The sequence below is a fragment of the Syngnathus acus genome, chromosome 6 (assembly GCF_901709675.1).
Source record: "Syngnathus acus chromosome 6, fSynAcu1.2, whole genome shotgun sequence".
Classification (NCBI taxonomy): domain Eukaryota; kingdom Metazoa; phylum Chordata; class Actinopteri; order Syngnathiformes; family Syngnathidae; genus Syngnathus; species Syngnathus acus.
In genome coordinates this window covers 16,861,700-16,886,459 of record NC_051092.1, presented here as the reverse complement: position 1 = coordinate 16,886,459, position 24,760 = coordinate 16,861,700, and the positions used below count along the sequence as shown (strand labels likewise).

The 24,760-nt window shown below is 42.4% G+C and overlaps 2 protein-coding genes across 7 annotated transcripts in view; one reads left to right on the top strand and one right to left on the bottom strand.

The window, feature by feature from the left end:
* Positions 1 to 24,760, top strand: part of znf276 (zinc finger protein 276) — a 90,996-nt gene that overhangs the window by 7,829 nt on the left and 58,407 nt on the right. For 3 of the 6 annotated variants that reach the window (XM_037253592.1, XM_037253591.1, XM_037253596.1), the window contains 6 exons: positions 7,589 to 7,852; positions 8,078 to 8,390; positions 8,494 to 8,537; positions 8,634 to 9,008; positions 10,965 to 11,022; positions 17,777 to 17,887. In XM_037253592.1, coding sequence (XP_037109487.1) covers positions 7,633 to 7,852; positions 8,078 to 8,390; positions 8,494 to 8,537; positions 8,634 to 9,008; positions 10,965 to 11,022; positions 17,777 to 17,887 — 1,121 coding nt within the window. In that variant the 5' untranslated portion in view covers positions 7,589 to 7,632. The remainder of the gene's footprint in view (positions 1 to 7,588; positions 7,853 to 8,077; positions 8,391 to 8,493; positions 8,538 to 8,633; positions 9,009 to 10,964; positions 11,023 to 17,776; positions 17,888 to 24,760) is intronic. The other 3 variants (XM_037253595.1, XM_037253593.1, XM_037253597.1) reach the window with 2 other exon arrangements.
* Positions 1 to 24,760, bottom strand: part of LOC119124049 — a 793,622-nt gene that overhangs the window by 727,584 nt on the left and 41,278 nt on the right. The window lies entirely within an intron of this gene.

The following is a 24,760-nucleotide window of genomic DNA, read 5'->3' as shown; positions in this document are numbered from 1 at the left end:
CTTTTACGGTTTTGGCAACCAAAACCACAAGGTTACATTTTCTACATAAAAGTAGCGCTGTTGACTACTGGCTTCCTTCTTTTTAGAGATGCATGATATATATTGGACCGATAATGTATCGGTCGATATTTGGAACATGACATCATTTCCCATTAGTTAGATAATGCAAAACAGGTTGATATTTAGGCCGATATTGAAAGCCGCATCTAACACACATGTTCAACTGGTCTCCTTGACTCTAAAATCAATTTGTCCATCCATCCATCCATCCATCCATCCATCCATCCATCCATCCATCCATCCATCCATCCATCCATCCATCCATCCATCCATCCATCCATCCATCCATCCATCCATCCATCCATCCATCCATCCATCCATCCATCGTGTACCGCGAGGATCCCGTGCGTGCTGGAGCTTATCTCAGCTGAGTATTAGGCGGAGTACACCCTGAACTGGATGCCAGCCAATCGCAGGACACACAAGCATTCACACTCACAATCACAAAAGGACAATTAAGAGCGTCTAATTAACCTACCATGTATGTCTTTGGAATGTGGGAGGAAATTGTAGTACCCAAAGGAAACCCACTTAGGCACAAGGAGAACATGCAAATTCCTTACAGGAAGGCAGAGCCGGAATCAAACCCCACAGCGCTGAACAATATTCAGAAATTAATTATAAAACAATTACGAGCGCAGGGTCCTATGCGCTTAAATGAAAGTTGTAGCTGACCTCAATGGTCACCCCGCCCACAAGACTTGGCACCACCTCGGGGGCGGCCTGCTTCAAGGGCCGCTGGAGTGCAGGAGAGTGATAACTTTTCCTTTTTAGCTGTACTTTTACTTACCTTTGTTGCTGGATACTGGGTCTGGCAGCCGGCGTCGTAAGTGGCAAAGAGAACATAGACAAAAGCAGGACAGCCGAGCTTTGCACAATTTTAACATACCAGACGAGCGAGCCAAACAAGCAGGACCTCTGTGGATTTTTGCTGGGGCTGGTAGGTAGCAAAGGCAACGTATAAAGAAAAGCGAGACAGATGAGCCGAGCTGGAACTCAGCTACTTGCTAACAGTGGCTACTAGCTATGTGCCAACTTGGTCACGGCACTGTACAGTACCTACTGTACTCCTACTAATACAGACTGGCCACGAATCGTTCACGTGCAGCTGTGATGAGTTAAATATTCAATCTTTTTTTTTTTTCAGTCATGGGGAAATGTAAGTTTTTCAATGACTGGTTGGAGGAAGCTGTATTCAAAGACTGGCTGAGGGCAGTTATTGGTAACAACCAAGAGGCTTATTGCCATGTCTGTAAAAAAGAAAAAACAACAACATTAATATCACGTAGTTGGGGCTGAATGCTGTCAGGTCGCACATGGAATCTAACCCAAGCCAACAGTTAAAGATGTGCCGACAGGGTGGGCAGGTTAACATTTCAATATTTTGCAGTAACAGTACGGCTATACTACCACAAACCTCCACCACTCCCGAGCGAGCCACTGCCAGCGATAGTGTTATCAGCACCGCGAGTACAATGTCAGACGGGGGAAGCTTGCTTCCCTTCAGTGTTGACCAAACACCACTCATTTATCTCCAATGAGGGCAAGCGAGGCAAGGAAAGCTCTTCCATGATATGTTTAATGACTCAGAAATAGCAAAAAGCTTCGCGTGCAACAAGGGCAAGACCGGCAACATAATCAAGTTTGATTTAGCGCCATACTTCAAATAGAAGCTAGTTACGAGTGTCGACAAAGCCGGACTGTTTGTCCTCATGTTTGATGAAAGTGGGTTTTCTGCGGGCGCTCCTGTTTCCTCCTGCATCCCAAAAACATGCTTGGTAGGATGATTGAGCACTCCAAATGGCCCCTTGGTGTAAGTGCGAGTGCGAATGATTGGTCGTCTCTGTGTGCCCTGCGATTGGCTGGCAACCAGTTCAGGGTGTCCCCGGCCTACTGCTCGATGACTGCTGGGATAGGCTCCAGCACGCCTGCGACCCCCGTAGGGACAAGCGGTATATAAAATGGATGGATGGATGGATAATAACGAGAGCTGCGAGCAGCTGTAAAGAGCCCTTGCAGCCCTGGCAACATTGGGGTATTGCCACATTGGGATACTGGCACATTGGAATTGGAATTTTTTGAAAATGAAGTACATCAGATTAAGAGATACTGTAATTTCCAGACGATAAGACAGACCTGAATATAAGATGCACCAGCTAAACTTGGGGGAAAATCCTGTTTTGTTCATATACAGTCAAACCTCGGTTTTCGACCACAGTCCGTTCCAGAAGGCGGTTTGAGAAGTGAATTGTTCGAATTCCGAATCAGTTTTTCCCATTACAAATAATGGAAAATTTTTAATCCGTTCCAAGACTAAAAAAAACAAAACACATTTTTTAAGCATTTTTTCATTTGCGCATTTTTGTCCGATCGCGCAACTGCAGTGCACCTCCGAACGCACAACCGTAGCGCGCCGCCGACCAACTGCACCACGCTGGTCGCATTATTGTGACAGAGCGGTCGCTGAAATTTCGAAAATATTTTTAAAGTCCTGATGTACTTTCCAAAATTTAAGTGGACCTCAGTGCGCAGGGAGCTTAATTTGGTCCGATCGCGCAACCGCAGCGCGCCGGGCGCTCACTGTCGCATTGCTTTAAAAGCGTCTTTGTGTTTTAGGATGGCTTTACTGCTCCCACTTGCTTTCTTTGGAGGCATGATTAGGGGTTAATACAATCCTCAAAGTAACAAAAATACAATAACAATGAACGGAGTCAGTCGGCATCCGTGTTGCGCGGTCGGGTTTTCTCGGGTCCTTTCGGCTCATCTCGCGAGGTTCGACCTCCGAATTTTTGTTCGACAACCGAAGCAAAAAAATCTCGAATTTTTTGTTGAAATTCCGATTTGTTCGAACCGGGACGTTCGAAAACCGAGGTTTGACTGTATAAGCCGCACCGGACTTTGACGCTTACGTATCACGTTAATAAATTCTTCTGTTTTACATTTTACTCATTCAGTTGTGGTCTATATAAAGTGGAACAGCGATGCTTTTGTCTGAATTCCTCATTTTGATAGCATGACATGTCCTTCTTGTTCTGAGGTGTGGCTCAGAGCAAGTCGTTTTGGTGTGGTTCCTTTAAATCAGGCATGTCAAACTCAGTTTGGCTCTGGGGCCGGATCCAGACTTTCTGTTCTCAGGTGGGCCGGATCAGTAAAAGAATGTCAACTCCAACTATTTAGCTTTGTTTTTCAGTACTATGCTTTATCATTCAGCCTACATTTGTAGCCTACCCTACATATTATAATCACGGATGATAAGGGATCTTTTCTAAGCACAACACATTTATTCACAAACAATGGAGAAAAAAAATGATTTTCATGTTTGGCATTGAATGTGTTAACAACTGGTTTATTTTAACAGTTGAGTGAATGCAGTTTTACACCTGAACCAACTCACCACACTAAACAAACTCAGGTGGGAGCTATGAAAAAAAATGTTTTGCCTTAATTGTCATACTGCTTTGAAATAATAATAAATAAAAATACAAAATAAAAGTTTTAGCAGTGCATGGGCAATAAGATTAGACTACATCAGCTCAAACTACTAGGCTGGGCCTACTGAAGCTGAGAATATACTGCACAATATTAATTGTCTTTAATATGAAACCAGATTAATCTTATTTTTAATGATCTGTATTCATGAGTGCAAACAAATGTTGTGTCATCACACTTTTTTCTCTCTCTCACTGCACTCCTGCAGTCTACTTGCTGCTGCTGGCTCCTGAAACTTGGCATCTTTTTGCCTTTACAAGTGCGTCGATATCAGGTGTCAAATCCTGAGTAGCAGCACATTTAACAATGTCATTCAAGTGTTCATTTGTTAACCTTGAGCGCTGCTTTGTTTTATTATTGTTCGTCACGGAGAACACCTGTTCACAAAGATAAGTAGTCCCAAACATGGAGAGAACCTTTGCAGCCATGGCTGTTAATTTGGGGTAACCTGGCACAAGATACTGATAAAACGTATCCAATCCCACGGACCCAAATTTATCCTTCATAGCGGAATCGCACTGCAAGTCAATAAGCTCGAGCTGAATGTCAGCTGGCACATCAGAAGGCTTCACTGTAAATGGCGAGCGAAAAAAGCCGAACTTGTTCTCAAGTTCACTGAAAACCTGAAACCTCCGCTCAAACTCTCGCAGCAAATCTGTTATGTTGTCTTTATATTTATCCAAATCGGGACGATCCGGCGCCTTCGGACGCACAGCTGTGAGACATGAGAAGTGCGTGGTGTCACCGCTGGATAGCTGCGTCTCCCACAGTGACAGTTTCATCTTGAACGCACTTATGCTGTCGTAATATTGAGTGACAACTCTGTTACGGCCCTGCAATGTAGTGTTAAGTGTATTCAAGTGTTGCGTAATATCTATCCTGCACCCATTCCTTGCATTGAAGTTCCTTTACTGGGCGTCCCTTCTTCTCCATAAAATGTCCAATTTCGCCTCGTAGCTCAAAGAAGCGCTTGAGTACTGCACCTCTGCTTAACCAGCGCACGTCAGTGTGGTATGGTAGGCCAGCACGAATGTCATGATCACTGAGAAATGAGTCAAACTGGCGGTGATTTAGACCGCGAGCTCTGATGAAATTGACAGTTTTCACAACCACGCTCATAACATGGTCCATTTGCAGTGTTTTGCAACATAACGCCTCCTGGTGCAAAATACAGTGAAATGCCCAAAACTCCTGTCCTCCATTTGCGGTCTGTACTTTGTCACGGAATTTTGTGGCAACGCCTGCCTTTCTCCCCACCATTGATGGCGCACCGTCGGTCGCCAGGCTCACAGCACGGGACCAGTCCGCCTCCACCTTGTCCAGCGCTCCAACGAGAGCGCTGAAAATGTCATTTGCTGTTGTGGTGTCATTAATGGGCACCAATTCAAGCAGCTCCTCGGTGATGGTCAAAGTTTCATCAACACCTCTAATGAATATGGCCAGTTGAGCAATATCTGTGACATCGGTGCTCTCATGTATTGCAATTGAAAATGCGATAAATGATTTGATTTTCTCTTTCAATTGGCTGCTCAAGTCACTTGAGAGTTCTGTCACCCGATCTGCGACAGTGTTCCTCGTTAGACTAATATTGGCAAAGGCAGGTCTCTTTTCAGGGCACACGACTTCTGCAGCCTTCAGCATGCATGTTTTTACAAACTCCCCATCAGCAAATGGCTTGGATGCCTGCACCAGCTCGTTGGCAATAATGTAGCTGGCTCTTACAGCCCCATCAGCGATATCGCGGCTGCGCGTAAAAGCAGACTGCTGTTTCTTCAGACCAGCGACCAATTTGTTTATCTCGTCTTTTCTTATTTGTCCTTTCAAGTGGTCATACTTGTCTTTATGATGAGTCTCGTAGTGGCGCCGAATATTAAACTCTTTGAACACTGCAACTTGCTGATTACAAACCAAGCACACTGGTTTTGTCCTCACTTCTGTGAATAAATAATTCTCAGTCCATTTTTCCTGGAAAACCCTGCACTCCGTGTCCACTTTTCTTTTTTTTGACAGTGCCATTTTGGGAAGGGTGTGTTGACCGATAACTTGTTTAGTAGTAGTTATTTCGAGTTGGACACTGGCGAATGTTTATTTCCTGGTACTAACTCGTGTCAGTGCCGCATGCTGGACGTGAGCTCTTTTACACATTTACTGCCCTCTAGCGGCCGGAGGGAGCATTTGAGTTGTATTTATTTTAAAGAATCATAACTTTTGATAGAAATGAGCTAGTGACTCGCTTCTTTTTTTGACATACTCAGAAATTTATGACGGGCCGGGTCCGGCCCGCGGGCGTATGTTTGACATGCCTGCTTTAAATGCAAATGAGATACTTCCCACCCCACTCCCTCCAGAACGCAAGATGTGCACCTCCCTTTCCGGTCGACATATTTGTAGTTTTTTAGCCAAGGTAGCGTTTTCTTGCGCCGCAAACCTTTTGATTGATTAAGAGATATCAACGGCAGAAGACTTGTCTATACATACATAACATGTAACAAAATAAATCCCCTCACAATATTTATGAACATGTCTTGTAAACAAGCACTGCAGTCAAGTTAACCAGTAAGATAATGCTAGCCTTAGCGAGAAGCTAACGAATGCATTTAACACATTGTGTTCCCAAGAATAATACAGCACCTTCGATGCAATTCATCTGATACAACTACTCAAAATACACCCACAAGAAGTTAAAACAGAGTGCACAGCTCTAAAATTAGCTGAAAGACTGACGGTAATGCGATGAAAACGAGTGGATAGACACGCATTATTATTAAAGTGAAATACAGTTTACCGTGTCTGTTGTTTCCATAGATTGGAGGAACTGAACCATCAAGTCTTTCGGTGAATACTTCTCTATACTGACAAAAGATTTCTGAAATACTCATCCTTGAACAAGCAGGACTTTGCCCACAGACGTGGGAACACTGCTTTATAAATTATATTTGACCAGACACTCCTTTAAGGTTCTGATGACTTCTTTGAGGTTCTGATGCTGGGGGGCGGTGCAATGAGTTGTATGGATTGATGCATCCAACAACGGAACATTTTGATCTCTCCACTTCGGCATCCTTGAGTTTTTTGGACTACAAAAGTCTCTCTGAGTAATAAAAATGGCGGATTTGAGAAACCGTTTGGCCACACCCATTACCTTGTTTGGTAGTCCCTCCTCAACGGATGTGATGTAATAAAATACGTAATAGAAAACGGAGAAAACTGAACGAAGTAAAAAAATATCCCCCTAACAGTTCGTACAAGTATCTCTGCAGCACCTGGAGGGATAGATGAGACTTTTATATAATCTTGAGGACTCCAAGTACACATTAAAATGAATATAAAAGCAAAAAAAGTGAATTTTCCATGATACGTCTGGTGTAGGTGTTCCTTCGCAGGTGTTTTAAATGAATTATCTTAAATTCTATTACTTGTATTGTATGTACTTTTACGGTATCACAAAAATCATGACAAATGTATAGATAAGCTGCACCGGACTATAAACTGCAGGGCTCAAAGTTTGTGCAAAAAGTAGTGCCTTATAGTCCAGAAATTACGGTACTTTGATAAAATGTAACCTCAATAGTAGGCCAAAAGTGAAGCAAAATCTAGAAATCTGATTCTTGTTGAGTTTAAAGTAGGGCTCCAGAGACTTTTTGTAGGTCTTGGGCTGTTAGGAACATGTACATATGTCTCCAATTTATTTTAGATTTTGGTGAACCTTTCAATAGGGGTTCCTTCGTTAAAAATTTGTAGAAAACACAACTCAGCCATATTTTAAAAGGTTTTAACATCACGAGGGCCTCTTCCAAGCAAATATTAAGTAGAGCTAGTTGACCCGTTCGGCGATAAACTTCAAGGAATAATGTGTTTATTTCCTGTAGCCAGTAAGTGGCACTACCACTACGATGAAAAAATTGTCCTTTGTACTTCCATCCACTCCGTTTGAACCTGTAAAATATTTTAGATCTATAACCGATGATTTTTTTTCCTCCTTTTCCATAAATTTAAACATTTTCTTTAAAACTTGAATCATGCTGCATTTTTGTATCAGCAGGGCTATTGGAGATCCATCAGCTATTGAAAACCTAGTAAACCATGAAGAAGAAAAGTAGATGCCTAAAGTCATCCAAAGTGTCACAACAGAGCAGGAGAGTACGTGAAGGGAAAATACTTTGTTTAAGTAGAAGGCAAACTCAGAGAAGCATCCATGTGACTCCAACAACATCTGACCAACTTCATGGAGATGACACAACAGATTCTACCTACACTTTGACTGACAAGGAGAAGCATTCAGATGTCAAGTCAAACCCCCCCAGTGAGTGTCTGGTTGATTTAGCTGTTTATAGCATGTTCAAAAACAATTAAATGTAAAGTTCAAGTAGCTGCTGATGCCAAATATACATTGTGATTGGAAGTGTTGGCACTGAATAATTTTAAATTATAGGACACTTGGGCCATGTTTTAGAATGAAACGTTTCACTGAACATGATATGAATTTTCACCATAATTTGTCAATTGATGCTATATTTCATCCCAAAAGGAGTCCCCACTGCTGTCTGCAGATTGTGCCATGGAAAGTTTTCTCCACAGAGTCTGCTGCATGCCTTCAACAAATGGCCTCAGGATTTTCCCAATATTGTTAATGACGAAGCGTATGCTGTTGGCCAGTCACCCTCTTTATTTCATCTCGACTTCCAGCAACTGGTTGGAGTGCAGTTGGACCCTGACCCTCGATTATCGGAATTTGTTTGCAAGAAATGTCATCACAAGTTCTATAAGTGCCACAATATTTTGTTCAGGTTTTTGCAGATGGTTAATCTCTTGCCTGCTGGCGGAGACAATTCTAAAATCAGGTGAATCTTTGAGAAGATTACAATATTCGTTGTGAAAATTTAGTTTTTACTTTGATGGGTATATTAAGTTTCAGTGTACAACAAATATTCATATTTTTTTCAGGCCTAATCCAATGTTTGCAGACTTTTTAAACAATGGGTCAACAAGTAAGAAAAATCATCATCTACACTTTGTCATTATTAAAACCTCAGTTACTTATACTACAATCTTAAACACTTTTGTTATAATTTCTCTTTCACCAGGTTCATCATTCTTTTCTTCAAACGCCGCGTGGCTTCACAACCTTGTGTCATGGGCTCATCATCATGGAGAGGCTTGCAAATGTTGCCCTGACCTGAAGGGGGTGCTTGAGGGCCAGTGCTGGGGCTCGGTCAAAACAGTGTGGTGTTGTGCTGATGGGCACAGCTACTCTATGGACACACAGACCACCTCAGCCAGGTTTGGTTATGTGCTCAATTCAGAGCGTGGAAACGGTGTAAGAAATATTGCAGGGGGGGTGGACTGTGACGAAAGGAGCACAGCAGTTGGAGTAATCTGTCAGGCTCAGCAAAGTCCACCAGCAGTCTCTCCACTGATTCAAAGTTCTGCACTTGCTGACTGGACTTGCAGCACTCAAGGTACAGTTACAATTTAACCCATCATTCCAAGTTTAACATCTTTCAATGAAATTTCCAGCACCTTTCCTAACAGCCCAACTTTTCAACCAATATAATGTACTGTAGTAACCATTTGGAAATATTTTTCACTATAATTTTGTCCAATACAAGAAAATACCAGTGCTTTTGTGATTGACACCACCACAATGGATATGAAGCAAACATAATGATTCAAGTAGGGCTATCACTATCGAATATTTTTTAGATTAATTAATTCCATCGATTCAATAGATACAATTTAGTTTTGCATTTGCGTGTATTACAATTTTATAGATTATTTATTAGTGTGTATTCATTTAGTATTTTTGTGAATAAAAAAAAAAAAGAAATATCCCACCGGCAGTGGCGTGCTGGGACAATTTTTCAGCCCCGGAGTTTCAAATCCCACCGGCCCAATGGCAGACACACAGAATAATAGAATAATACCTCTATTATCCCTACTGCTATGTCACTTGACTCCACTATTTAAGTGCTGCCAATGGGTGACTATAACAGAAAATAAAAGAAAATAATATATAGTATGATAAAAATAAAAAAATAATAAAACACCTAAGATAGTCAGTAGGCTACTGTAGCATTTGAATTGTGTTTTATGTTGCATCATCAATATTATTTTGCATTACTAAAACGATATGTAGTATATTTATCTTCTAAAATGCAAGGTGAATAGCTAGCAGAGCATCCAAGCCTGATATTAGCGTACTAATTAGCCCGTGTTGTGCCCTAAGCCCCTAACCTGTGCTCTTTACCATTTTCATCTTCAGTTGGTCTTCTTAAAAACATATTTGTGAGTTTTGCACACTTGGCAGCAGCATCCTGTAAAGTCTTCCTTTTTTGTATCCGAGCTTTTTCAGCCCCACCGGGCTTTTTTCTGTCCAACGTTTAATTCACTGGCTACACCTCTTCCATACACCTAGCGTCATCCGGGTATGAAGCTAAATTGGATTCTATCAACTTCAATGAGTGCGGGGGGAGGGGCGTTTGAACATGCAATGGTATACCCCAACGTTAGGCACGTAAGAAAGAACTGCGATGCAAAAAACGTGTTCTATGACATTGTGTGGTGGATTTTCTTGAATAAAAAAAAATATACAACTTCATTGGGTGGTAGCCCATAAATGATGGCCCAGCTCCACCCCCATATTGAAGAGTCTTCCCTTCAACTAGCGGCATCGAGGCGCACAAGCTAAATTGGACTCTACCAATTTCAATGAGGGATGGGGGTGCGTGGGGGTTTGAACACGTAAAGGTATCTCCCAACTTTAGACACGGGGAAGAGAACTGCGATGCAAAAGGGGTGTTGTAGGTCCTAATATGGTGAAATTGAAAATGGAGTGAATTAAAATCATGAATTAAACTTAAGTAACTTGTAGCCTGTAAAATGATGGCCCCCACCGGCCCCACATTGGAGCGGCCCTCCGGGAAATGTCCTGACTCCTGATTAGCCAGCACACCATTGCACAAAGGAGACATTGATGTACTTGCCAACTTTTGAAAGTGATTCAGCTACTGGTTCAGTTGTTGGTTTCCAAAGTAAAAGCAAATCTCTACTCAATATTCAATTTAGATATGCAGTTTTCTTCTAAATTAATAGAAAGTAAGGAAACTCAACTGAATATATTTTATAACATTCACATATACATATAAACAAATTATAAAGAACACAGAAAAACTATACTGCAATAATGGGAAAAAGTCATTTTCCAAGAATTCACTGTATATGGCTGCTTGTGACGATCATTGGGACTTTGTCCACTGACTGTTGTTTTCTTTTACTTGGACTTTGATGTCATGCATCCATTCTGACCAACCTTTAAGTCAGAAACTCCACTTTTTCTTTAGTAAATATGTATCTTCTCTTCATCTGTTTGTATTCCTAAAGTACATTGATTATAACTTTGTCTCGAAAATTTGCAGTTTCTCCTGTTGAGGAGCAGCAAAAGGACAAGCACGCTGATAGTGATCTGTCTGACAGGTGTGTTCCAGTTTCCCTCACTGTTATCGCAAAAACACAAAATCCCGCCGAATCGGCCACTACAAGTTAATTAAAGGCCATATCATAGAAATGTGTCTTTAAACGTGTCTTAAATGTTTCTACTGAGGTAGCAGTTCTAATATCCGTTGGTAGGGCATTCCAAAGCTCTGGAGCCCGAATAGAAAATGCTCTAGACATTTTTTTGGCCCTCGGGGTCACTAAAAGACTTGCGTTTTGCGAACGGAGGTTACGAGACTAAACGTAAGGAACAACTAGGTCGACGAGATATGAAGGCGCTAAGCCATGCAATGATTTATAGGTTAATAGAAGAACCTTGAAGTCACATCTTAAATGAACCGGGAGCCAATGTAAGTTGGCTAATATTGTAATAATGTGTGTGTCAGTTTCAGTTCAGTTTAAATTTCAAAGGTTAGATGTTGTATAGTTCTTGTCACACGCTTATCTTAAAACACTGTGTACAGCTGTTGCTCATACCCTTTTGAAGGTGGAGGTAGAATGTCCAAATGGAGGCAAGCAGGCATGCAGGCCGAGGTAGAGAGGCGATGGCAGGCAGGCAGGCCGAGGGAGAGAGGCAATGGCAGGCAGGCAAAAGGTGGTAGGCCAAGCAAGGATAGGGGGGAGAGGGAATGGCAGGCAGGCAAACAGGTGGCACACAGGTACAAATCCAAATTGTTTGTAAATCAACTAAGGTTTCAACATAAAGGGTTCAAAGAAGTAAACTAAAGTTTGGTTCCTAAATTCCAAGTTTCAAGTTCCAAAAACTACAAGCCTGGAGCAGACTTGAAGTAGCTTGAAGCGGGCTTTTTAGCGGTAAAAAACTATGTCACTACTGTCTTCCTTCCTTGTCTAACTGAGACTAACTACCAAGTGGGAGCAGCCTATTTATTTCCCTGATCAGGTGACTGATCAGGTGACCAAATGCTTTGTCAAATAAAGGTCCATGGCCCAAGGCCAGCGAATCTTAAACAAAAATAAGAATTTAAGCTAAGGTAACTAAATTGGCTCCAACAGGGGTAATGTGATCAAATCTTCTTGTCCGTGAGAGCAGCCTTGCAGCAGCATTTTGTACTAACTGTAGACTTTTGATGCTGGACTTAGGAACACCAGAGAATAATACGTCACAGTAGTCCAGGCGTGACGTAATAAACGTATGTATAATAGTTTCTGCATCACCGGTCGAGAGGATCGGACGAATCTTAGCAATATTACGAAGGTGAAAAAACGCAATTCTGGTTATATTCTTAATGTGCTTTTGAAAGGAGAGCGTTTGGTCAAATATTACCCTAGATTAGATACAGTATCGCTCTGAGTGATAGTACGGTTATCTATAGTTATGGTGGTTTCCTTAAATAAGTGTTGATAACGAGCTGGACCAATTATCAACATTTCAGTTTTATCTGGGTTAAGGCGAAGGAAATTGACAGACATCCATTGTTTGATCTCTGCAAGGCACGCCTCAAGATTACAGCAGTCCCGCGGATCTGTCATCGATAACGGCATATATAATTGAGTCTCATTCGCGAAACATTGAAAACTAATATTATATTTACGTATTATGTCACCAAGCGGAATCATATACATATTAAATAGAATTGGTCCGAGTACCGATCCCTGTGGGCCACCATATGTAACATTATAGAGCTCAGAGAACGCATTGCCATGGACCACTCGGTGCGTCCTGTCTGATAGATAGGAATAGAACCAGCCTAGTGCTGACCCTGAAATACCAACACAGCTTTTAAGACGCTCTAATAAAAGCACTGTTAAAGGATTCCTCACAAACACAATGTTTGAAATTGTCAAATAGTAAAATATTGTCTTTGTTTAATTTCCAACTATTGATATACAAGCAAAGCAAACTTTATATAGACCACCACGGTTTGACACCGAGTGGACTCAGGAATATTATTTTCCTAGTGCACATACAGATATACAAATAATATATCCTGTTCTTAGATTATTACTTGTTTACATAGTTGTCCCACAAACGTAAATATCGGACTAAGATAATCTACGTAAACATCAGTGCCTGATAGGGCTTTGAGGTGCTGGCTATAGGTGGTCCATGACTCAGCTCCATACAACAGGGTAGGGAGGACAACAGCCCTGTAGACCAGGAGCTTGGTTTGGGCCTTTAAATCCCGGTCTTCAAAGACTCTTTTCCTGAGTCTCGCATACGCGAACAGAGTTGGTGCAATGATGCATCCCTGTTTCGCACCAGTTTCGACTGTGAAGGGCTTGGACTCCGAGCCGCTGTTGGTGAGCACTGTGGCTGACATGCCATCATGTAGAAGCCTCAGTATCCTGCCTCATGGCAGCCGTACCTTGTTAGTATACTCCACAGGGCCTGGCGGTCTACAGTGTCAAAGGCCTTTGTCAGGTCTATGAAGGCCATGTACAGAGGCTGCCCTTGTTCACGGCATTTGGAGTTGGCGTGCCGTGAATATCATGTCGGCTGTACCTCTGGATGGACGGAAACCACACTGTGATTCTGGGAGTATTTCCTCAGACAGTGGTAGCAGTCGGTTCACCAGAACACGGGTAATGACTTTGCCTGTTGTTGACAGGAGTGCGATGCCCCTGTAGTTTCCACATTCTGCCTTGTCCCCCTTCTTAAATATGGTCACTATTAAAGCATCTCTGAGCTTTGAGGCAAGCTCTTCTTTTTCCCAGACCTTGAGGAGGAGGGTGTGGATGTGGTACAGGAGCTCTGGTCCACCTTCTTTTAGGATCTCTGCTGGGATCCCATCTGGACCGGTGGCCTTGTTGTTCCTAAGACTCCTGATGGTATCTTGAACCTCTGTCATGGTAGGAGGTTCCCCCATGTCTTCTCTGATGGGACTCTTGGGGATGTGGCTGATAAAGTCTGGGTCTGTTATGCTGTCACGGTTGAGGAGTTCCTGGAAGTGATCCTTCCACCGCGTGTTGATGGACTCATTGTCCTTCAGCAGCTCCTGCCCGTCCTTCGACCGCAAGGGATTCTGGCCACGGTAGCTTGGGCCATAAACAGCCTTGGTAGCGCTGAAAAAGTCTCTGATATCACCAGAGTCTGCCAGTCTCTGGATTTCCAGAGCCCTTTCTGTCCACCAGGAGTTTTTGAGTTCCCTCACATGGCTCTGGACTTCCGCCTTAGCTCTGGAGTGAGCCGCTCTTTTGATCGGGCATGTTATGTCATTTTGCCAGGCATGAAAGGCTTTCCTTTTATTGGAGATGAGCTGTTAGAACAGATGACAACGACAGTGTGATAGATCACACTGTCGTCATCATCTAAACAGTCCTGATGTGTTTTGGACTGCATTATAAAGTGCACTGTGGTTTTTTGAGTAAATTATAAGCTTTTAAGTGCGCCCTATAGTGCAGAAAATACGGTACTACAGATGCAGTATTTGCTTTGAGGATTCTGATGATAAAGTACAGAGAGGGTCAGAAGGAGCTGCATTGTGTCTTTGTAGATCTGGAGAAAGCATATGACGGTGCCCAAAGAGGAACTGTGGTATTGTATGAGGAAGTCTGGAGTGGCAGAAATGTGAGAGTGGTACAGGATATGTACGAAGGTTTCAGGACAGGAGTGATATGTGCTGTAGGAATGACAGAGGAGTTCAAGGTGGAGGTGGACTGCATCAAGGATCAGCTCTGAGCCCCTTCTTGTTTGCAATGGTGATGGACAGGCAGACAGATGAGGTCAGACAGGAATCTCCATGGACCATGATGTTCACAGATGACATTGTGATCTGTAGTGAGAGTAGGGAGCTGGTGGAAGGAAATCTAGAGAGGTGGAGATATACCCTGGAAAGGAGGGGAATGAAGATTAGCCGAAAGAAGACAGAATACATGCGTGTAAATGGGAGGGATCCAAGTGGAATGGTGAGGCTAGAGGGAGTAGAAATGCAGAAGGTAGAGGATTTTAAGTACTTAGGGTCAACAGTCCAGAGCAACGGAGAGTGTGGAAAAGAGGTGAAGAAGCGCTTCCAAGCAGGGTGGAACGGGTGGAGAAAAGTGTCAGGGGTAATGTGTGATAAAAGCGTATCAGCAAAAATGAAGGGAATGGTGTACAAGGCAGTGGTGAGACCAGTGATTCTGTATGGTTTAGAGACAGTGGCACTGGGAAAAGAGTCTTTGATGTTTGCTGCGAATGGTTGAAAAAAAACACCACGTTGAACGTTGAAAGACCTAACGGCAACCTGGAAAAGTCTGGGATCATGGTTTCAAATGTACCATATGCTGCACACTGAACCAAACACGGCATCAAAGGCCAACAAACACACCTTTCCTGAGGCAAGCATATAAAAAGGTACAACTAAACTTTGCCAAGGACTACCTGGACAAACCACAAGCCTTTGTGGAAAATGTTTTCTGGACGAACTAAACAAAAATGATGGCGCTTTATAGCAATGTATGCAAAAATTGAATGGATGCAGAAAAAGAAGGGGTGCCAATACCAATACAGCGCTCAGTGAAGAGGCTCTCTGCGCGCCGCTGGCTGCATTCCAATTCCATTCCGGATATCTAACTGCAGGACAACCCCTGGAGGTCGGCTTACTGGAAAGATTGGGAGCACCAGACTTCTAGCGAGAAGGCCGACACTTCTGCTCTGTGGCTATTTAAAGCACCTCCTTTTCCGACAGGGAGCTGAGGGCGTAGGGCAGAAGGATAATGTAAGAACCCTTACAGATTTTACGTAATTGAATATATAACAATTTATGAACAATTCAGCTCACATAAATCTTTTCGGAACGCGTCGTGTTTGCGTATGTTAGTGACTGATGAAAGAAATAGACATACGTGACAGGGCACTTTAGCTGCAGAGAGGTAGCTCATTTCTTGCTTTTAAGTCAGTCATGAAAATGCGAATTATTTTATGGGTTTTTCAGGTTTATGAGGTTGAAATGGGCTTAAGTAGAGGTGTCCACATGCATTTTGAGGCTGTTTGATTCCTGTTATTTTGACATTACAAACAATATCTGTACAATCAATCATCAATCAAGACATGAAGGGAAGGGGGCGCCATATTCCTCATTAAAAGTGGATGTTTCTGAAGGCATTCGTTGTTTCATTATTTTTCCAAAGTTAATGGATAAATTAGAAAATGCTAACTTTTTAAAATGTTCTTGATTAAAAAAATACATTAACTGGGATGGTTAGTGAAAAATGGACTATCGTCACTTTAATGAGGTTTATTTTAATTGAAGTAGTTTCATTTCTGTTTGAGCTTGACTCAAATCCCCTTCCTTCTTCCAGCTGAAGAAGAAAACACCCACAACCTTCTTGCAGACAGAACCTCCATGTGTTACACAAGGATCTTTGGCACTTTCTTTCTGAAAGAACAATATATTTACCACAAAATGGTTAAGTCAAACTAAATCAAATTAGTCGCGAATATAATGAATCGTCATTTTATTGTATTTTTAAACACTTTATAAACATTTTTAGTTAATTTGACTTTTAGAAACATTCTTCAGGGCTTCACTAAAACTCACAAGGTCACAAAAAACTACTGTAAATGTGTCACGGCTCCGCTCTGCACTCACCGTGGTGGCCTGCTGACGCACCCTTGCACTGGTCCGCAGGGCGCACATATCCAATGTCACCTGTGCCCTTGTTACCGGCTGATTAGGGCGTGTATTTAGACCCTGCAAGCCCATCAATCTGCGGTGGTTCGTCTGCCTCGATACACATATGCCTGCCACCTGACTCGTCTATGCCACCTGATCCGCTGTGTAGTGCGATGCCGGTTTCCTGATTTGTTGTTTAGCGAAAGCCTGTTTTATGATCTACTATAGACTCTGTGTGGCCTGTCCTTCTGCCTGTCCCCGACCACGAGCTTGCTATGTCCGTCTGCTTCGATGACGCACGATGCACGCTCGCTGACCGGCTCGTCAGCTTGCCTCGTTGTCCTGCTCTGCTGGCATTCCAGCACTCCTCATCTTCTTCAACCTCTCCCCAAATAAAGAGCCCGTGTTGCATTTGGTTGTCCTGCCTCGTTTGTGACAAAACAAAGCGCAAATCAGAGATATTGCTGATTCAGCTGACGCAAACGAAGTGGAAGAGTGGATACGTACCATGACTGCGGGAGGGTTAGGGTTAGGTTGAGATAAACCGTGGTTAGAACTGCTCTTACAGGTCTAAGCCAATCAGCGGCAAGAATACTGATCACATGTTCCCATTGGTCTCGTCCCCTCTACCGGCAATTGTGTGCTGTAAAATCATATGGGCAGACAAAGCCCCATGCTCCAAGTGACGCTGCAAAAAGCCGCGATGCATGGAATATATCCGCAATATTTGTTTTCATAAAAACCCATGTTGCACCGAGGCCACAATAGGTGAAGCGCGAAGTGGCGAGGGATCACGGTATACAGGTTAGTCGTTTTGCCATCCGACGTCCGAACGGAGACTCTGCAAACTTTTCAAATAACTTTTATTTGTGCCTCGTCCTCCGGGGAAAAGCCAAACCAAATCCACGCCGTGGACATCCCCACCAAACTTTAAGGAAGACCCAAGGTTGACCCATGTCACCTTTTGTGAAAATTACCACAAGCTGTTTGCTGGAAATATCTAACGTGTACACTGGAGCCTCGATTTAACGGTCTGATAAGGGGAGAAAGGTCTGAGAGCTGATGTCTGTTAAATTGAAAATTGACATTTTGTGTCAATACTTCTCAAGAGGTTGCAATCTTATTTACTTGAAACTGACTGGAGACAGAATGTCAGGAGGTAAATCTACTTCTTTTTGCAGATCAACTGGGCCCAACAAGCGACAACAAATTCCAAATACCTCTGAGGATCGTAAAGTAAAAAAGAAACCTGGACCTAAACCTGGCTGGAAGAACAAGTTCAAACCCAAAGGGTAAACTCATCGCATGTCTTACGATTTCTTAAATACACACACACATACACACGCACACACACACGCGCGCGCGCGCACACACACACACACACACTTGTTTTAAGGAGTTGAAAGTGAAATTGTAATAGGTCTTATGGACGAACCTCCATTACTATTGTTGGATTTGGTCCACAATTTGGGAAGCGCACTATTCGCGCCTCACGACATAAGCCAGAGCCAATCACCTGTTATCCAATTTACTCACTGCGTGTTCATTTTCTTTTTCAGTTTTAGGAAAATACTAAGACAGCGAAACAAAATTAGACTTACACAGGTTGGTTGAGTTCAATCACAATTCTTGTTAAGAAAGCTCTGTTTTCAGGAACGATACAATACAATGGGCCTTTCGTGTGACAATGGTCAAGAGCAGAAAGTCTTCATTCAGAAAAGGCAGGGTTCAAGGTTTTTTGGTCAGCTTATATTCAGTTGTACATGCTGGTGTGGGCCGAGTTTGATGGGTGATGAGTCTATGGGGGTGGGGCAAGTTCGCAGGAGAGTTTGATTCCCTGGGAGTGGGTGCTGGTTCGGTGAGAGCTGGTTCCGTGGGGTTGGGTGCTGATTATGGGCGATTCGATGTGTGTGGGGGCTGTTGTTTTCCTTCCCGTCTTTCGGCCTTGGCGATCACCTTTGGCCGGGTTCTTGGTTTTCTTCCTGCCGCTCTTCCTCTGGCACCTCTACCGGTTTTATCTCCAAGTGTCCTTCCTGTAAACATTCTCCTCCATTCTTGCACATACACCCACTTTACCCACTGTCGCACCTCGTCCATTCATCATCCTTCCAATTTTGTCATTTTGTACGGACTTATGTGAAGTTTTGGGTGTGACATCATCAATTCGTTAATGTTCCCTGACTATGCAATTTTCTTACTCACCACTTACCATGCATTTCTTTGTTTGTTCTTTTGACACTCAATGTACTTGCTTACCGTATTTTTCGGACTATAAGTCGCGTTTTTACTTTGGGTGGGGGGGCGACTTATACTCAGGAGTAGAGATGCACCGATCCGACTTTTTCAGTTTCGATACCGATACCGATGCCGTGGTTTTGCGTATCGGTCGATACCCGATACCGATCCGATATTATGGTTGACTTAACAAGCTACATACCTCTACATGTGGAACAGAAAAGACTAAAGGCAATGGCATCAGGCATGACTACACAGTTCATTCCTAAGACAAAATGTAACAAGATAAAGCAGATTCATGCAATGAACTATTTATTTGTAACATAAATTGTGCAACAGCAGCAATAAAGTGTATCAGCATTTAAATTCAAGTAAATTAGGATACAAACTTCTTAAAAAAAAAAATACAAATGTTGCAGCTGAAACTGCACTGGGCAAATATAGAAAGGGTGATCAAGCACACAGTAACCAAATATTAAAATAAATAGTAAACATGTAAACATTAGGTGCCGTTCCACATCACTCATGACCTGTTGATGCTAAATGCTCATTTAAGCAGCAATGAGAAGTGCTCCCTGTAAACAAGCTCCGCTTAGTACTAGTACTATAACTGGCAGTACTACCACCACCCCTGGCAACATTAGCTTTGCGGACATTACAAACTGCCGTCGAGCTAGTTGGCGTGTTCAGTTTAAAGTACCTCCACACAGCTGACTCTTTCGTTCGCTCCATGTTTGCGTTTGTTTAGAAAACTCTCGTGGATGCGGCACACGTGCTGCTGACGTATGACGTAGCCGCGTCCCGCGGCACACGTGCTGCTGACGTATGACGTAGCCCGCGTCCCAATAGATTAAGGAAAGGATCGGCTCACAGATCGGCTGCATTTTCCGATACCCGATCCATCAATTTTGTTGATATCGGGACCGATATCCGATCCAGATATCGGATCGGTGCATCTCTACTCAGGAGCGACTTATATGTGACTTTTTTCACAAATTTTTACTTGATCAACACTACTCACTAGTATAGTTGATCACTTCACGTGTTATTTTCACTTTAAACCGCATGAGGGCGCACTATGGCTGTGGAATAATTGGAGCCTCACTGACAATGAGTTCCATTCACTGACTTCCGAAGTCGGGAGATTTAATGATTTGGAGTGACACAGATTATTCGATAAACTTGTTATTTATGTTATAGTTATTTGATTTATAATTTATTTAGAGTAGCAACGTGTATGTTGTTAGACTTCAGTAGTTTCCGATTTTCTAGGGAGGCCGTGAAGGCAGCAGGGGAGGGGGGGGCGGAAAGAGCGATCCAGGGCGCTTGCATGTGTTTGCTCACATGTTGAGCTCTTGATTTGTGAAATAAAGAGCCGGTTATCAAACCCATGTCTTGCCTGGTACTTTGGTAACGCTACAATATACCGTAAATTCCGGACTATAAGCCGCGACTTTTTTCCAAAATTTTGAACCCTGCGGCTTATATAAGGATTTTTTTCGTGATTTTTGTGACGACTTGATCACTTTTATACACTGCGGTATCTTGAAGAAAAAAACAACAACAAAAACACTATTTTGAAACACTACTATGGCTGCTGCTTATTCTGGCTGTGTTGCTTGTGACTATTATGAGCTTTAGTAGGAATGCACGCTAGGTGACCTGCGTCAAAGGGCTCTAAACCCTTTCTCTTACTCTGCCATGTGACTCAGAGATTACACAAAGCAGTGGCGCTGTTTGGACCATCTGCATTGTATTAAAACCCAATCAATCAGCATTTAAATTCAATTCTTCCGACATTTTGCTCACCAAAAACAAGTTGTAATGAACGTGAACTTTTAATGCATTTTATTCAGAAGGTTACTTTGAACCCCGAGGCTTAAATGGCGGCGCGGCGCGTCGTATTTATGGATTTCTACGGCCTCCAGGGGGCGCTCTAGCAGGAAGAAAGAGCGAGACAGACGAAGAAGAGATAATGCGCCGAAGAAGACGTGCTAGTTTGTGTTTTGATAGGCGAATAGTGGTGTATAATTCACACAAAGAAGAGACAGAACGAGATCAAGACGGACATTACTGAAAGGAAGCTTTTATACACAAACCGTCATTATGGGGGACAAAATAAATGCATATGAAGCCGCTTTTAAGCTAAAGGCAGTCGATGTTGATGACATTGTGTTGCATCACCCTTTTCTTTATTTCGTGGTCCCGTCTACTCTGGAGCTATACGTGTCGCTCGCTAGTTTAATGTAATTTAGCGCTTCGTGCATGAATAAAATTAGCATGAACAGACCCTCATCACACTCGAAGAAATGCATAAAAGCGACGACGAAAGAGAGACTGAGAAAATGTGAGGCGAAGGATATCTAACGCTATTCCAATCGGACGCTGAGGAGGAAGACTTCGATGGTTTCAGTGCACAGGAGGAAGATGAAGACGATGAAGCTCTTTTTTTACTTTTACTGGTATGTTTTTTAACGAGCCCTGTTGGTGCTGTACTACCGTGTTGCTGCTGTGTTACCGCCGCGTCTCAGTGACTTTTACCGGGTATGTTTTTTTTAATCCAGCCCTATTAGTCTTGTGTTACTTCCGTGTTGCTGCGGTATTACTGCCGCGTCACGGGCAGTGTTTGGAAAGAAATGTTAAGGTATGTTATTAAAACTTTAAAAAAGCTTTTTGTGTCTAGTCTTTCTTTGCTAATAACTCGCGTGCACACTTCCGTGTTGCTGCGGTACTACTGCTGCGTCACAGGCAATGTTTAGAAAGACATGTTAAAGTATGTTATTAAAACTTTAAAAAGGCTTTCTGTGAACGGTCTTTCTTTGTAAAAAACGCGTGTGCACGTGCGGCTTATAGTCCGGTGCGGCTTATATAAGAAAAGAAAATATCCCCCAATTTTAGCTGGTGCGGTTTATAGTCCGGTGCGGCTTATAGTCCGGAATTTACGGTAGTTATATACATAGATCTGTGGAATAATTGGAGCCGCCAACTGACAATGAGGCTGACGTCAGCGCGCACGTAGGTCCGGAATCGACAGCTGGAGTGACACGGATGGTTTGTTAAAATTGTTATTTATATTACATTTATTTAATATATCTAGTCTGATGTCAACAGCACACGTAGCCTTTCCGGCGTCAACAGCTGTTTTTTTTTTTTTCTTCAAGTGACACGGAAGATGAAGATTCTGATGGATTTATTGATTTGGAGTGACACGGATGGTTCGATAAAATTGTTGTTTATATTATTGTTATTTCATACATAGTTTATATATTGTTATATGGGCCTGTAGAAATTTTTGAACTGCAATGCGCCGCTGACGTCGGACTTGTTTACATAAAGGAGGACCAACTCAATCGTAGGTCCCTTTAATGATTTGGAGTGACACAGATGGTTTGATAAAGGTGTTTATTTATTTAATTTATAGTTATTTGAATGACTGTTATTGTTACATCAGGCCCGTTCTCAGCTTCTTGCTTGTGTTCATGTCACGTTAGCATACCGTATCGTTTAGCCTGTTGTTGCTCGTTCATGTCTGTTCTTGGTGTTGGATTTTGTCGAATAAATTTCCCCCAAAATGCGACTTGTACTCCGGAGCGACTTTTAGTCCGAAAAATACGATACTTTGTCACATTCATAATTTAATCATGCTTTGAACCATATTTTTTTTATTATTATTCAAAACATTTTCCTTCTGTCCAGAACCTTCAGTAGTAATCCAAGGTGTCTAGCATTAGATAAAATACGACATCACATCAAGCATTAATAAAAACATAAGATATAATCAAGTACAGAACATTCTTATACACCTTGAGCAGTGTCCGTGATTTAGAATAACATCAAGCATGCATTAAATAGTTCCTTAAGGGTCGTTATGCTATTCAGGCAATATATCAACAGACATTTGTTATATCAAAGTGCACAGAAATACATATCAGATCATGAAGTTATAAAAACCTATGTCGTTACCATATATAAAAATGTCTAGTTATGTCTTCTTTATCGATTTGGTGTGCAGGTATAATGATATGCTTAAAATGTGTCTTTTATTGATTCAATATGTGAATATACTTGTCTGCTTATGTACTTTATTCAATGAGGTTTGAGCATATCTGTTTTTGTAGCTAGGCAGGACATTTTGTATTTCGACCCCATTCCTTCACTATCCCACACTCCTCAGATGGCCATCTAATGTCTGATTTGATCCTCTTGTGTGCTAAGAACCCTGTTTCACAAATCATAGCTGAGACAGGGAGGACCAGCATAATGTGAAGCTGCTGGATGTTCTGTGGGAGACAGACAAAAAGAAGTAAATTATGCATTCAAGCACTGTGGGTTAGATAGCATAAAAGCTAATATTTATTTACTTTATTAAATGTACTTTATTAGTGTGAAGGCGATGGTTATGTTATTCTACACTATTTACTTTCTTCTTCTTCTTCTTCTATTTTATTCTCCTCACTTTTTTGTCCTGCTACTACTTCCACATAATTCAACCGATTCACTCCATTCCACTTTTGACGTATTCCAAATATTCACGAGATGAGCGCTTCCATTTTTCTCATTCCGAAGATTTTCCGTTTTTGCAAAATTCGCAAATTTACGACAAATTTCTCCCTGTTCATTCTCAATGGCACATTCAACATTTCACATTTAAGTCGTTCCAGTTTGAAATTCACATCATTCAGCACATTCAAATCACATTCGGGAAAAATTTCATTTTTCACCTCTAATTTCTACATTTTTCAACCGATTCAACCCATTCCAACTTTAAACTTTTGCCTACCTATCCCACAACTTCCCACTTACCAAATATTCCAAATTTTCAATTTTTAAATTCACGCCAAATTCTCCAAAATTTCGTTTTTCCCTTCTAATTTCGACATTTTTTCACCCATTCAACCCGTTCTAACTTTCAACTGTTCATCTTTTGCTTACCTATTCCAAAACTTCCCACTTACCAAAAATTCAAAATTTTCAATTTGGAAATTCACACTAAATTCTCCAAAATTTCACTTTACATTTCTACCGTATTTTTCGGACTATAAATCACGTTTTATTTTCATAGTTTGGGTGGGGGGGCGACATACTCAGGAGCGACTTATAGTAAGTTAAAGTTAAAGTTAAAATTAAAGTCCCAATGATCGTCACACACACACATCTGGGTGTGGTGAAATTTGTCCTCTGCATTTAACCCATCCCCGTGTGATTTTGATCCATCCCCTGGGGGAGAGGAGAGCAGCGGTGCCACGCTCGGGAATCATTTGGTGATCTAACCCCCCAATTCCAACCCTTAATGCTGAGTGCCAAGCAGGGAGGCAATGGGTCCCATTTTTATAGTCTTTGGTATGACCCGGCCGGGGTTTGAACCCACAACCTACCAGTCTCAGGGCGGACACTCTACCACTAGGTCACTGAGCTGTTGTGAAATTAACGGGCATATTGACGGAAAGATGGCGGCGCACGCAGTTGCAGCGGCTCAGTGCTCTCCCGATCTACGCATTGTTTGTTTTTTGTTAGTGTTTGTACCCACTGTATGTCAATCATACACCACCTACAACCGGCAGGAGCTCCTTAGGATAGGTGTTTGCTGCGAGGTGAGTGTCGCAGCGGAGTTTCACCGCTCGAAAAACATACCGGAGGATATCATCAGGCGCCCCGGCTCCCCTTGGATCACCATCCCCGCTGGGAGGAAGCGAAGGCAGCGCAGAGAGAGAAAACAAAAACGAGGCTGCAGGGCCGGCGCGCTAACCAGGCTACGGAAGCAGCCGTTCAAACCACCGCTCCCTAGCCTGTTTCTTACCAACGCCAGGTCTCTTGCTAACAAAATGGATGAACTAAGGCTACAGATGTCTGCGAACCAGACCGTGAAGGACTGCTGCATGGTACTGATCACCGAAACCTGGCTTCATCCACTCATACCGGACTCTGCTATC